Consider the following 15,869-nt stretch of genomic DNA (forward strand, 5'->3'; position numbering starts at 1 on the left):
AACTCAGTCATACGTTAAGATGCACAGTTCTTAATGTGCTCATTGCAATGAGTTTTGACAATTTTATACCTCATGTAACTACCACCTGAAGAAACATAGAGAACATTTCCATCATCCCAGAAAGTCCTCTGAAATGCCCTATTTCTTGTTTTAGGCCCCAGCTTTTTGAGCCTTGGGAGATCTTTGCCCAACTGCTCTGCTCACTCCACTCCTTCAGAGGTCAGCTATCTTAGCCCTTTCAGAAGTGCCTGAAAGCCTCACAGGGATTTCTCTCGCCTGTCCTTTCCTGCTTCCTGTCTTAGGAAAGTGTCTTTCTTGCATTTGATGGAGTTTCTGTGTCTAAGTGGTGTTTCTCTCAGCTGTCTTGTCAAATCTCTGCTGCTGCTGCTGCTGCTAAGTCACTTCAGTCATGTCCGACTCTGTGTGACCCCCGTAGACGGCAGCCCACGAGGCTCCCCTGTCCCTGGGATTCTCCAGGCAAGAACACTGGAGTGGGTTGCCATTTCCTTCTCCAACGCATGAAAGTGAAAAGTGAAAGTGAAGTCGCTCAGTCGTGTCCGACTCTTAGCGACCCCATGGACTGCGACCCACCAGGCTCCTCCGTCCATGGGATTTTCCAGGCAAGAGTGCTGGAGTGGGGTGCCATTGCCTTCTCCATGTCAAATCTCTAGCCTTATATGAACTCTCTGTGCATTTGGCAAAGACAATTAGAAAGTTTGGTGGGTGGATGCAGGCTTGGTTGATGCCTAGGGAGGGCTTCACAGAATTCTAACTTGTCACCCAGACTACAGAATCATTAAAAATTCATGAAAAATGTGGCTCATTTCTCGAGACCTCCAGTGCCTTGATCTTCCACCTGCTACGATCTTCCACCTGCTACGATCTTCCACCTGCTACTCTGCCAGGGATGAGGCAGTCAGGGACCTCTTCTCTCCTATGAAGATCTTGTAGCTTTTTGGCATTTAATTTACTTAGGATTTTTACATTCTTATCTTGTTGGTGGAATTTTTAAAACTATGATCTTATGAGAACTTCCTTGGTGGTTCAGATTACAAAAGATCCACCTGCAATGCAAGAGACCCGGGTTTGATCCCTGGGTCAGGAAGATCCCCTGAAGGAGGGAATGGCTGCCCACTCCAGTTTTTATCCTTGTGCTTTGGTTGTTAGGTTGGGACCACTAACAGTCTCCTGCAGCTTTCTATATCTTAATCATAAGTAGGACAACCAATTACTTTTGATATTCCACAACAATATATGTAGCTACAGTTGCAGCTCATATACATCCCATATATCATAAAGTAAGATTGCAGATCACTGCAAATCTAGCTTACCCACTGCAGGGAAAAAATCCTGAATGAGTACATTAACTACTTAAGCTTGAGACTTATATTTATAGCATTACCCATAGGTATATAACTACACAAATACACTGTTTAAAGGCATATATTTTACCAGTTGATACTTGAAGAGAGCAAAGTAGAATCTTTCATTTTTATGTCTGAAGTTTTGCTTATTGTATTGCCCAGTGACACATATTATGTCTACATGGAGATGCTGTTAATCATGGGTCTAGGACCTATTACAGTCTCATAAATTCCACTTGGCAGTCAGACATGGAAGCACAACTGCTTTGATTTGATGTACCTTCAGGGTGATTCTAGGAGTTCACATTCTTTTCATGGGAAATGGAATGTCATATGAATCTTCCTGTGCATAACATTTTTGTGATTTTATCTCATTAAGAAAGTCAAGTGCACAAACCATTCTGTCCTTAAATCTCCTTAAAGATTACATGTTCCTACTTTTGAAAATATTATGGAAAATTTCAAACATGCCCTAAAATAGAATAGTACAATAAATCTGCATATATACACATCACCTAGCTTCAGTGACTGTCAAACATTTGCCCATTCTCATTCGTATATCCCCCACTTTTGTCTTTGTGGAGGATGCTGTGGTATTTTAAAATTTAAAAGTAATCCTTCAGTATACATTTTACTTTTAAGGTTTATGAATGTATTCACTCAATACAAATAGGGTCATTCTCTAGAAAATGAGATTCAGAAAAAAACAGCTTGAAATCTCTTTTCATGAGATTGAGCTCAGTTAAGACCCTCAGCAACTTAGTCCCATTTCCTTTGTATCTTTTCTCTCACTGCCCATTTACGCAGACACTCAGCTCTGGCCCACCTGGTCCATTCACTCTGAGTTCCTCCTCATGGTGAACACTTCATAAGTGGTGCCTAAACGACTTATTAGATAAGTGAATGAAGCATCATATGTCCCCAGATCCACATCATTGCTCATGGTGTCTATCTAATGCTGTACCTCTCTATTTCTGCTAGTAGAGAAGAAATATACACCCAAAGTTTGTCACGTTTATGCCCCTCTCCGTGGGCTTTCGTTACTCTCTCTGCATTCCTTCCTGGTTCTGTTGCCTTGCCATTCTTCTGCCTACTGCCTTTTGAGTATGAGAGTTCCATAGGGATTGGGCATTTTTTCAAGGTGCAGTTTAACTTTTGTCTTCTCTGTGCTCAATGAAATTAATTAGCTCCTCTTCTGATCTACTAATCTCTGTACTATTTGTTTAGACACTTTCTTTTACTGCCTTGCATTATTAGTTAATATATACATGGACATATTTTATTTCTCCAATAATAAAATGTTGTTTTTATTCTTATTTATTGCTCCCTTAAAGCTTATCATAGTTATCCATGTAATAGGGGTCCAGTGCATTTTCTGTTTTCTTTTGGCTAAATTTTCCACTTTTTGTTTTGTTACTCAAAATAGCCTATGTCTAAGCGAAGTTGCATCATCAGAGTTAGGAAGAAATAGAGTCCCAGTTACATTTGTATTTCAGAGAAATAATGAACAAAAATTTTTTTTTAGTGTATATCCTACATATTGCGTGTATGTGTGTGTATAGTTGTGTGTGTGTGTGCTCAGTTTTGTCCAGCTCTTTCTGAACCCATGGACTGTAGCCCACTAGGCTCCTCTGTCCGTGTAATTTTCCAGGCAAGAATGCTGGAGTGGGTTTCTGTTTCCTACTCCAGGGTATCTTCCAGACTCAAGGGTAGAACCCCTGTCTCTTGCATCTCTTGCATTGGCAGGCAGATTCTTTACCACAAGCACCACCTTGGAAAGCCCCACATATTACATGGGACATACTAAAAATGTTATTCATTGTTTACTTGAAATTCGTATATAACTGGAAATACTTTATTTTACCTGATAATCTAAATTGAAAGTTTATTTGACTTTAACTTTGTCCTCCAGATAGAAAGAATAGCTATATTCATAGATAATCTTCCTTGTGGGTGTGTGTGTTAGTCGCTCAGTCGTGTCCGACTCTTTGCAACCCCACGGACTGTAGCCCACCAGGCTTCTCTGTCCATGGAATTCTCCAGGCAAGGATACTGGAATGGATTGCCATTCCCTTCTCCAGAGGAACTTCCCAACTCAGGAATCGAACCCTGGTCTCCTGCATGGCAGGCAGATTCTTTACCATTTGAGCTACCGGGAAGTCTTCCTTAAATATGTCAAATGTTAGGATCTTGGTGAGTGATTTCATTCATTCAGTTAACTAAGATTTCTTTTGGTGCTTGCTATATCCTAAACTGAATTCTGCCTCTGTCTTGGTCCACTCTTTCTTATTTTTTTGTTGACACACAGTCCCTTTGGTCTGCAGACACTCTAGTCTTTTCTGGGTTTACCCATCTGTGGTCCAGAGAGGCCAGAACCTAGTCAATCTTCCTCTCTCTCTATCTTAATCTTTCATCTTCCTCCATTCTTGTTTTTACCCATAACTGGGTTCTTTCTCCGCCACAAACATCTTCATGTCCAAAGGAAATGGCAGCCTCCAGTATTATGGCCTGGAAAATTCCATGGACAGAGGAGCCTGGTGGGCTGCAGTCCCTTGGGTCGCAAAGAGTTGGACACAACTGAGCAACTGAGCATACAGTTATTAGCTAGAGTTTAAGTTCTATTGGAGTAGGAAACTGTGTCTTAAGGTGAAGATACCGAGGTTTATACATGCTACCTAAAGATTTTATGCTGGAGCCTTAGTGAAGAAGATGTCGGAGGCTATATTTTCTGTACAACAACACAAAGAATCATTTGAGGCATGCAAAAAATGTGATACTAGCATTTTAAGGTGACATAAGCAAGAAACATGTCTGTCATTTCTTGCACATCTGTATAGTTTTCATCTCTCTAAGAAAATCAATAAAGCTTCCTGTTGAGATTGTTTTAATGCCAGTCACCTCTTTGGGGAGTTGGAGCTGTAATGAAGGATTCTGCTGATATTAAAGTGCTGAAATTATGGTAAATTTTTGTTTATTTTAAACCAAAGAAATCTGTTACCTGTTATGACCTCTAAACTTTAAAGGTATGCTTAAAAATATCCATTTACAGAAATCTGAAAAACAAAATGAAACTGATTAATCACCTCTCAGAAACAGAGTTTAATAAAAGAGTAATTTTGCAAGTCAGCTGTTTACAAGTTGAAACTAATATTTCAGGGAAAAATCTAGAGTTTATTTTTTTTTCCTGACTTATGTAAGAACTTTACGTTTTGAGTGCTATAAAAATATGAACTCTTTCTGGCCAGAGATTCTTCTTTTATGTGTGTGATCTTCTTTTATTACTAGATTACTTATATCAAGAAAATGCATGAATAGTAAAGGATATTGGTGATGCACTGGGTGTGAGGTAGAATGCCTGCCTTCAAAGGACAGGAAAAATTTATCTTTTTGTATTTATTTGAGAGGTGTCCGCAAATTATTCTTCTGTTAGCACGTGACATACACATTAGCCTTGCAACTAAGAGGAAGTCTGACTCCTAGTACCAGCAGATTCAATGTCTGGTGAAGCTCTGCTTCCTGGTTCTAGATAGTCTTCTCATTGTGTCTTCACGTGGCAGAAGGAACAAGGAGCTCTCTGTTTTGCAAGGGCACAAATCCCATTCATGAAGGTACCACCCTCTTGACCTAATCACTTCCCAAAGGCTCCACCTCCAAATACCATCACATATGGGGGTAAGGTTTCAGCATATGAATTTTAGGAGAGCCCAGATATTCGGACAGTAGCACCCCATTAGTGTTGATCAGTAAGTGGCTGCAAGAGAGCATAACCTTCCAAATGAGGCTGCTCTTATGTCATGAAAGGCAGTTTTCTAGAGAAGAAGACAGCTGTGAGCTTATAACAGCTAAAACTCAGCATCTGGAGAATGGGTGTCCTGGCCTTATCTACTACCATAGCTAAAGGATTCTCCTGCATTTTGGAAACAGTGAATAGGAACAGAATTACACTGCTATCGAGAAGTGCAGCATTGGCAATGTGACCGCAATTCATGAGACAGAAGAAAACTTGAAAATGGCCTTGTGAGCTTGAGGCCATGAAACACAGGGAAGGAGATCTCATATCCTACTGCTCAGCCCATCACAACACATTCCAGCAATGGATGCTCATGATGCTGACCCTGGAGTCAAAAAGAAAAGCTGTGTTTCATTAGGATACACAATTGGAAAAGCAGAGATCTCCAACATTTTTAGAGTTTAGTTCCTCAAGTCACCAATCTCTAGTTATTTTGAAAAGAAATAGCTCAGTTGTGAAAGTGTGGGGTAAATTAGTTAGCCAAATATAAACTTTAGAGCATTGAATCTAGGGCCATCAGATTGAAGCACAAGAAGCTGTGCAGCACAGAAGTCAAGTTTTTTTGGACATCAGATATGTTTCAGAGAGTCTCACGTTTGGAGACTTAGGAGATTATTATGTCTTGGTTTACTCTCAGGAAGGTTCACAGGAAAGGACTTTGTGGTTTGTGTCTATTGAACAGATGGGTGATTGTAGGGTTGTAGTATAAACCAGGTAATGGATTGCATCATTCTCACTGTATTTTCAATAACTGTCAGCCTCCTGGCCCCCCTTACCTGTTATTCCATTAACACCTCCTCAGATTTCACCCTTCAGTGGTTTATCCTTGGACTGTTCTACAGAAGTTTTTAGTATAAATTCCCGTATAGTCCATCAAGGATCAAAAGCTGCTTTTGATATGTCACACTGTTCTCCAGAAAATGTTTCATGTTTTTCTTCTGCAGTACCATAATGCTACCTTTGACTGGGCATTTCTGACGACAAAGGAGTGTTTGAAATATGGAGGAAAGCTTGTGGGCAACAACTGTGGTTTTGTTCCTGATATTACACTCATGTCTTTCATCCTCTTCTTGGGCACTTACACTTCTTCTATGGCTTTGAAAAAATTCAAAACCAGTCCTTACTTTCCAACCACGGTGAGTACTTGAGCTTTAAATAATTTTTATTGAATTCCCACTGTTTCAATAAAAATACAGTTTTACAAAATGAAAAAGGCACCTGTAATTCAACCTTTCCAATATGATTTTGAGTGTTAAAAATTGCTTTCCAGTCTCTGTGCATACGTATTTTTGACATAATTATAGTCTAGCTTTGAAAAACCTTTCAGGATTTTGCTCGCATAATTCTATCCTAAATTCTGCCTGTCTGAATTCTGACTGTACCGAAAGGAAAAAGTAGGTGTATTCTATATAAAAATGCACAAGACCATTTAGATCTGTGGATCTTTGAGATCCATGGTGTGTTTAAGTACTTAAGCAAAAACTCTTTCCTTATGAATTAGGAATTTTGACGTAGAATTCTCTGTTCATCAGCTGTACTTGTGAGTAATTTAGTAGTTGGGCTATGGGCTGTGGGAATAAATGTAAACTGTGTTGTTACACAAGTACTGGTATAAGATATGGGTGTCATCTGAACCGGCCTTCCCTTCCCATAGTGACGAATGCCACGATAGAGAAACACAGATAATTGAGCTGGCTTGTCTCGTGCAGACATCCTGTCTCCCATTAATATGCTTGGGTGAGCTTCAAGTCAAAACTGTGGTTCCTGGAGAGACTACAAGATAAGACCAACATTTAGTTAATGGCATTTTGTTTTCTTAACTGCAGAACGAAGCTAATCCTTTGCTTTACAGTTCAATTCTCACTATTTAGGATGTCAGTAGTTCTTAGTAATCTTGATTATACTTGATTTTTATCAGTGAGCTGCTCTTTACAACTGGAATCTCATGAATCTCTCCTCCTGAGCTCTGTGTAGAAAGACCAGGAGAACTTGGAAGACAGGATATGTAGTTGATAAAATTCCTTTTTTATTCCTGGGAAATGAGACTGAAAATTAATATATTCATTTTCAGCTAGGAAATGTTTTGTCTTTGATATTTCTTATGAAATGGAAAGTAAAAGCAAGAGTTGATGATTGTCTCAGTCTGTCTGGGTGACTATAACAGAATATTAGAGACTAGAGGACTTGTAAACAACACAGATTTATTTTTTATGGTTCGGGAGGCTGGGGAGTCCAAGATCAGGTGCCAGCATGGTTGGGTGAGCGCTCTCTTCCTGGTTCCTGGGCAGTGTCTTTTTCACTGTGTCCTCAGGTGGCAGAAGGGCTGGAGAGCTCTGTGGGGTGTCCTTCATAGGAACACTAATGCCATCCCAAAGGCTCCATCCTTATGCTCTTCCGAAGGCGCCACCTTCTAATATCATCTTCTTCGTGGATTAGAATTCCAACATATGGATTTTGGAAGGACAGCATTCAGACCACAGCAGGTTACTGTGGTCTGCAGATTTCATTAGAAATGTTCTGAAATAGCTGGCCCAAAGGATGAAAAATTTCCTCAAAGTGAAGTGTAGCAAGAAGTGTTCAACTTTGTCTGCCTTGAAAGGGCATCACGAAGTGGTGGTCCCTAGGCAGAATTCAACCCTCGTCCATTGTTTGTCTAGCCCATAGTTTGTAAACACACACACACACACACACACACACACACACACACACACACACTTGAGGGCATAGGTGGAAACTGTCCTTTGCAGGTAGTTAATTGTTCTCACTACTACTGTTCTCTATTGTCTAAGACTTGTCTGCTTCACACATTCAGGTTAAGTGCTTGTCCCTGAGACTTTGAGGTTGTAACACCGGTTCCCATACTGGGAAATGTGCTTACTTGATCCACCTTTTCAGTGGTATGTTATGTGAAGAACAGTTTCCTGGGTAAAGGTCTTTGAAGATGATTTCTTCTTCTCTATTGAGATTTTTCCTTAATTATTAATTTATGGCACATTTTTTTTTTTGGCTCACACTTTGGGAATCATCACCCTTTTTGTCTCTCTCATTTGCCATAGTGTGAAAATTAAAGAATTTGTGAAGCACTTGTAAATCGTAGTTAGCAAAATAATTTCAACCTTAAGACGAATAGTGATCATTTTAACTGTTTATGTAAACATCACCTTTTTTTCCCTGCAAATTCCAAAATCGATAATAGCTCTTTGAACTTAAAGAAATTTCTCCTTATAAGAGCCCAAGCAGGTAGCTTCTCAGACATTGATAAACGCTGTTGAGAAAAGTTGGGAAAATATTGAATATGTGAAAATAAAATAATGAAGGCATTCTAGTTACAATTCCTGTTGAGAAGGTTCTCAACTTTGTTTACAGCTGCTTACACCAAATTATAAAATAAACAGGTAGGAGGACATATATTTGATTTCCAAGGAGAAGTGTTCAAATGTGTAGGCTTTCACACTATCATCTCCCTCCCCTCCTCACTTCACAGTTATAGCTAACTAATAATACATACATACATAAATTATAAGAACATCTTTTTTTCCTCTCATTTGCCAAAATATGTTTTCATTTAGGCCGTCATTTAGAAGTATGATCTCTGTAAGTAGGAGCAAATATGTTTATAGATTCATATACTTGTATTTTGGGCTTCGCAGGTAGCGTTAGTGATAAAGAACCCACCTGCCAATGCAGGAGACATTCTATCCCTGGGTCAGGAAGATCCCCTGAAGGAGAGCATGACAACCCACTCCAGTATCCTTGCCTGGAAAATCCCAAGGACAGAGAATCCTGGCAGGCTAGAGTCCATAAGGTTGCAAAGAGATGGGACACAACAGACTTGACTTAGCATAGTACATACTTGTATTTTATATTCTATAGTTAAAACTTATATGCTTAAATGTGATTACTGTGCTAGTACTCAAGCCGAACTGTTACTACTTCCTCACTCTCACCAACAATTCATGTGGAGCCTCTAAAATCGCCAAATGCTAATCCTGGTTGGCAGTGCCCTTGCCATACAAAATGTCCAATTCTCCTTTAATTCACACAGCCATCGCTCTCTTTTTGTACTTCTTTTCCTAAATGTTTGTATGAGTTGTTAATTGATCAAGACTGAGAATTGCTAGGAAACTCTTACACTTCTGTTTTATTCCTCACATCAGTTAGCACCAGATTGGATGCAGGCTAGGCCCTCAATTCTTGTTGGCTAGTGGAGCCCAGTCAAGTAGAGGTCAATGCTGCCATTTATGGAAAGAGCACATATGCAGGAACCCAGAAGCTGTGGATGCTAAGGCCAGCACTGCAAGTAACTAACAGGGCACCCTTTGATAGCTTACTGTGGACTTCAGTCCACACCCATAACAGGGGAGCCCAGCTAGATGGCAGTTAATATCCTTTAAACTCTAATATTCTATAATCTTAAAGAGAGTTTTCTGATTCCATCTCCTAAGATAAAATTCTCTACATTTAATTTGTGCTTATAGCAGTGAGAAGGAAGTACAGATTCCCCAGAGTCCATTATTAATAATCTCCATTTTTATGCCATGTCTGCCTTTGCAGCCAGCCTCTGTCTGTGGATGATCCACAGTTGTCATCTAGCAAATTCAAAATTATACACTCAGATTAGGATGGTCTGAGGGGTTTAATGAAAGCGTGATATACAAAGGTGACATTAGGTTGGGGGAAACTACAAGGGAACGTTTAATGTCCAGTGATAATAACAGTGGAATTGTTATGATCCTTGAATGAAAGGATGTGGAATGAGAGCGGTTGCTAGAACCCGGGAGAAGAGAGAGTGGTAGAGCTTTCCAGAGGGGCCCCGTGAACTCCTTTGGATTGAGAAATTTAGCCAGCCTGACTCAACCTCAAAGGGATATAGCTATAGGAATCAATAATCTGATCTCTCTCTTCTCCCGATAGCCTGTCTGGGCTGAAATCTGAAATCTGGAGAGCAAGGGAGCCTATCGTAGACCACATAAGTCAGCTTCCCAAGGCAGTGAGCTTGGTAGAAAAGAGTAGAAAAGGATCTGATATGACAAAAATGATATCCATCATATTTACCTTTCTAGGATTTTCTTTATCGAGTTAAACTCATCAGTCCATTTGATTAACCTGCTGTAATAGCTCTCCTTTACATGAGCTTCCCTGATGGCTCAGATGATAAAGAATCTGTGTGTAGTGCAGGAGACCTGGGTTTGATCCTTGGGTCTGGAAGATCCCCTGGAGAAGGGAATGGCTACCCACTCCAGTATTCTTGCCTGGAGAGTTCCATGGACAGAGGAGCCATGGCAGACTACAGTCCATGGCGTTGCGAAGAGTCAGATACTCCTGAGTGACTAACACTTTCACTTACATGTATACCTCTGTCCCCCAGTTCAGTCTCTCTCACTGTCTTTGCCCACATCAGGGTTGATTATCTGCTCTCACCTTCCCTCATGAAGCCAGCCACTGGCAGTCCATCAGTGTGAGCACTTAAGATGAAACAGTTTGCCTTTGCTAACAGTCCATCAGGAATTTTTCTTATTTTTGATGTGGACCATTTAAAAAATCTTTATTGAATTTATTACAGTATTGCTTCTGTTTTATGTTTTGGTTTTTTGGCCGTGAGTCATGTGGGATCTTAGCTCTCTGATCAGGGATCAAACCCATATCACCTGCATTGAAAGGCGAAGACTTAACCAGTGGGCTGCCAGGGAAGTCCCAGGAATTTAATCTATCAGATACTTCCAGATGCTCAGTGGAATGTGATAGAGTAGTGGTACCCGCCCTGACTGCCCCCTGTGCTTCCCATCCCTTTCGGAGGGGTGCAGTGGTCTGTTGTCCCATACATTTCCTGTTCTGTTCTATCGGCCTCAAGCCTTTCACCAATATTTTGTCATCAAAACTTCCTAAAGGAGCATCACAGCATAATCGGTGATCTTTTCTAGCAGATGCCTCAGGGCTTTAACAGGAAATGTTCTTCCAGAGTCCTCTACCAACCAGTGATGCTACTCCTGGAGCATAGATGCCATCACTGCAACATATGGTGGCAAAATGAAAGCAGTCAGCTTAAAGATAGAGCAGGATTGTGATTAGAACTCATAAATCTATAGAGCCTCTCAATTAGGCAGAACTATAGATGGCTGGATGGCATCACTGACTCGATGGACGTGAGTTTGAGTGAACTCTGGGAGTTGGTGATGGACAGGGAGGCCTGGTGTGCTGCAATTCATGTGGTTGCAAAGAGTTGGACATGACTGAGCAACTGAACTGAATTGAACTGAATTGGTACTTTGGCATAGTCAGATTCAGTGTGGAAGGCTGATGTATGTAATTGGCATGAAAGTGTTTTTCTCAAGGATCTACTTAATTTCCTCTTTTCCTCCTCTTAGAATAAGATGTGATGTGAAAGGTTTTAATGATTACATAGAGGTAATCTGTGGAAAGAAGAAGCCTTTTTTGGCTGTGGTACCTTGTTGGTCAGAAGCACTATCAACTTACTTATCCATCACAGAAAAGTCCCCAGCATTGAAATCTATTCGTTAATACAAAACGGTCTCCTGCTCCATTTCTAGATTGTTTAATTTATACACGTGTGAAGTTGCTTCAGTCATGCCTGACTCTTTGTGACCCTATGGACTGCAGCCTGCCAGGCTCCTCTGTCCATGGGATTCTCCAGGCAAGAATACTGGAGTGGGTTGCCATGCCCTCCTCCAGGGGATCTTCCTGACCCAGGGATCAAACCCAAGTCTCTCATGTATCCTGCATAGGCAGGTGGATTCTATACCACTAGTGCCACCAGGAAAGCCCTTAATTTATACGTATGACTTACTAACTATTCGTTTAAGGAGTTTAATTTTTGTACCTTAATATTAAATTATAGAACCACCTTCTTTTAAAGCCCTGGAACCCTTTATTATCATGGTTTGGGGGAGAGGAGATATAGCCAAGATGGCCCTATTAGAGGATCAAGAAGTTTTGATAACTGAGTCTTAATCGTCGAATTTTAGTGTTAGGACTTTGAACAGCATCAAGTCCAACGTTGCCTCTTCATTCCTGACAAGTGCTCATTTGTGGGCTGCTTGAATGACTCTCAGGGAACTTCACATCTCCAAGGCATTCCTGATAGAAACGCGAATCAACCTTTCCATGGCCTCTGTCCTCGGGGTCTGCCCTCGCTTTCTGAAGCTACACAGAACAAGTGTAGTCTTTCTTTTCTATGACAGATTTCACATGTATGAAGGTAGTTTACTCACTACAGCTTTTTGAGGTCTCTCATCATTTTTTTTTTTTTTTTGTGGTATGTTTTCTGGACTCCTGTTCTACTGGTCATCCTTCTCTGAGTCAGTTCCAAATTTTCAGTTTCAACTTAGAATATAGTGACCAGACTGGGACATAGTATTTTCCAGGTGATTTACTTACTTGGGTCTGGCACTCATTCATGTGGGTCTTTTTCTTCTGCTCAGTTTGAGGCAGAATGGAGGAAGAGGAAGAGGCTGTGACTGCTGGAGTCTCCTTAACTTCCCTGCTGAACCACTTTCTTAGGCCCACTCCCCTCTGCCCCTGCTTGGAAAAACAATCTCTTTCTGGTAGACTTTTACTGGTAGGCTCTGAGGCCCTCCTAGATAAATAACACAATCCAGTTCCCTTCTTAGTTCCCTGGATCTCTCTGACTCTGGAGCTTATGACATAGAAATCCTGGAGTCTAAATCAGACTTTCCTTTTAGTGAACTCTAATTATGTGTGTGTGTGTGTGTGTGTGTGTGCGTGTGCGTGTGCTCACGCTCAGTCTTGTCTGACTCTTTGAGACCCCTTGGACGGTAGCCCACTAGGCTCCTCTGTCCATGGAATTTTCCAGGCAAGAATACTGGAGTGGGTTGCCATTTCCTCCTTCAGGGAATCTTCTTGACCCAGGGATCTAACGTGAGTCTCTTCTATCTCCTGCATTAGCAGGTAGATTCTTTACCAACTGCGCCACTTGGGAAGCCCAAATTCTAATTCTAATTGAGGGGATCAAATTTTAAATTTTTTTATGATATTTTCTGCCTTTTCATGACTGCCAAAAGGCACATATTTTTCTGACATACTTTTTTTTTTCTGTCTAGAATAAATGCATTTTTTACAGTATTGTTTAGCATTTTCCATGCACTGCAATCATGAGAGGAATTGACATCATGAATTAATATTTATTGAGAACCCACAGGGTGCCTGCTGCTGTGCTTGTCTCTCTGTAACAGCTCCATCCATTGAGAACTGCTCTGCAGGCTCACAGCCTCTCCCCCAGTTAATTTGGGAGCAGCTGCATCCTTGCAAAGTGAAAACCAAATACCCTCTGGGGCTTCTGAGGAACCCAATCCATTTTTTATCCCTGTAAATTAACTAGCTTCTCACTGTTGGTGTCTCAACAATTATGACTCTCTTAATAATTAATATAGTATCATTCTTCATGAAGAGTATGTGTATAATAGGTTTATTAGGTTGTTTTTGCCTAAGAACAAGAGAACAGCGTATGGTTATTTGAATTTTCCTTCCCATCCACTTAATTTCTTCTTTGCTTTGGTAGTTTAAATATTTAAGCCAGGTTGTTTTTTATTAGATTCATTGAGATATTTTGTAAGTCTGCAGAGGACAGAAATATTTTTCTTTTCATTTTTATAATTAAAAAATGGTAAATAAACTCAAACTATTCTGATATAAAAAAGTCTTCATTGAAATATGCTTTGCTTTTCACCATTCATGAGTGGAGGAATTATTATATGTCATAGCACATCTGTGTACCATTCAAAAAAGAGCAAACTTTTTTTTATAGTTAGTCCTTGATATATGAGTCAACTTGTGTTTCACTTAGATTGTAATAGTTTATATTCCTAGGATGTTGAAGTTTGAGCCTGGAGAGACTTAGGGACTTAGAGCATTTGACTGGATAGACCCATTAGTTATGATGTTTGTCCAAGTTAAATTTGAGGCCTCTGAATCCACAGGGTTAGCATGAAATCTTGTAGGAACAGTTTTCTCATGAAAACTTTGGCACTTCTAATCATTATCAGTAATAGCTAGTAGGAGATTAGGAACCATGGGTTTCTAATTTGATTTCTTTATATAAAAAAGTACTATTTTGGTGTTTTTGAAGGAGATCAAGTTTGGTGAAGAGGGAAGATAAAATAAACTAAAAATGGAAGGAAATCCATACATGTTTCTTTTGCTAAATATGTTTGGAAAATGTGAGAAAAGCCCAAAGAGGGTGATTCTTATTCCTTAAAGTCAGATGCCACGCTCTTGTATCTGAGTCTTAGAGTATATCTAGTAAACTGGGTGTACTCAGTGCTTGACATTTTTAGGGCATTTTTAATGCTTGATTTTTTAGTTTCTGCTGTTGGTTTTGCCTCATTCAAATTAAAGGTTAATTTTAGTATAGGATAAGAAGAGCCTGCTAAAATAGCACCCCTACCTACCTTCTCTAATTAGAGGATTTAGAGTTGAATACAAAAGTGGCCAGGGAAAAATCAGTTTCCTTGACTATGAAGTTTAAATTAGATCCAATATCTTAGAAATGAATGTCTTACAATAAACACCCTCCAGGGGTGGTTTCTGCTGTTCCTGAACAGTCTTGTACAATTTAACGGGAAGGAAGGGGAAATAGAAGCCAGTATATTGTACAGAGCATATCACCCTGGCTGTGATTTTTAATGGGGTTAAACAATATTATGAATAGAATAGCTTTTCTTTCCCCATACATTTTAAGAAATGTAATCCTGAATTACTATCATTTGACTTCTTAGGTACTGTTACACACATAATATGGGCTTCCCTGGTTGCTCAAGGGTAGAGAATCCGCCTGCTAATGCAGGAAATGCAAGTTCAATCCCTGGGTCAGGAAGATCCCCTGGAGAAGGAAATGGCAACCCACTCCAGTATTCTTACTTGGGAAATCTTGTGAACAAAGGAGCCTGGTGGGCTACAGTCCATGGTGTTGCAAAAGAAATCAGACATGATTCAGAGACTGAATAACAATGATACATATAGTATAATATTACCACACGTGACAAGAATGCCATTGCCAAGGGTTCTTACAAATTTATATATAATATATAAATTTGTGAAACTAACGATTAAACTAAGATAAATTATCTGTTTATTTATATTGTTTTTCCATGGCTGCTATATCAAATAACGATAAACATAGTGGCTGAAACACATTTATTGTCTTGAGATCAGGTGGTCAGAAATCTGAAATGTGTCTCAGTGGCTAAAATCAAGATGTTGGCAGGACTGTTCTTTCTGAAGGCTTTGGGGGAGACTAAGTTTCCCTGCCTTTTCCAGCTTCTAGAGGCTGCCCACATTCCTTGGCTCTTGGCCCCTTTCTGCCATCTTCAAAGCCAGCAGTGATCAGTCCAGTCTTTCTCATGCTGCATCACTCTCTGACATAGATTCTCCTGCCCCCTCTTTCACTTAATGGGAATTCTTGTGATTACTCTGGACCCACTGGAATAATCCTAGTTTCCCCAATCGCAAGGTCATCCGATTAGTACCCTTAATTTCTACTGCAACTCGAATTCTCCCTAGCCATGTTACATTACATATTCACAGAGTCAAGGAATTAGGCATCTTTACTGGAGCATTATTCTACCTTCCAGATTATCTGACCTAAATTTTTGCATAATTATCCTGGGTGATACCTTGGCAACGTCCTGAAGCAGGTGAGTGGAGAGACTGGAAGATGGGACGCAGGAACCATATGAGAT

The 15,869-nt window shown here is 40.1% G+C and overlaps 1 protein-coding gene across 3 annotated transcripts in view; it reads left to right on the plus strand.

Moving 5' to 3' along the window:
* Positions 1–15,869, plus strand: part of SLC4A4 (solute carrier family 4 member 4) — a 362,767-nt gene that overhangs the window by 304,476 nt on the left and 42,422 nt on the right. For all 3 annotated transcript variants that reach the window (XM_061420424.1, XM_061420421.1, XM_061420422.1), the window contains exon 16: positions 6,099–6,290. In XM_061420424.1, the coding sequence (XP_061276408.1) occupies positions 6,099–6,290 (192 nt within the window). The remainder of the gene's footprint in view (positions 1–6,098; positions 6,291–15,869) is intronic.

This window comes from Bos javanicus, chromosome 6 (assembly GCF_032452875.1).
Source record: "Bos javanicus breed banteng chromosome 6, ARS-OSU_banteng_1.0, whole genome shotgun sequence".
Lineage (NCBI taxonomy): Eukaryota > Metazoa > Chordata > Mammalia > Artiodactyla > Bovidae > Bos > Bos javanicus.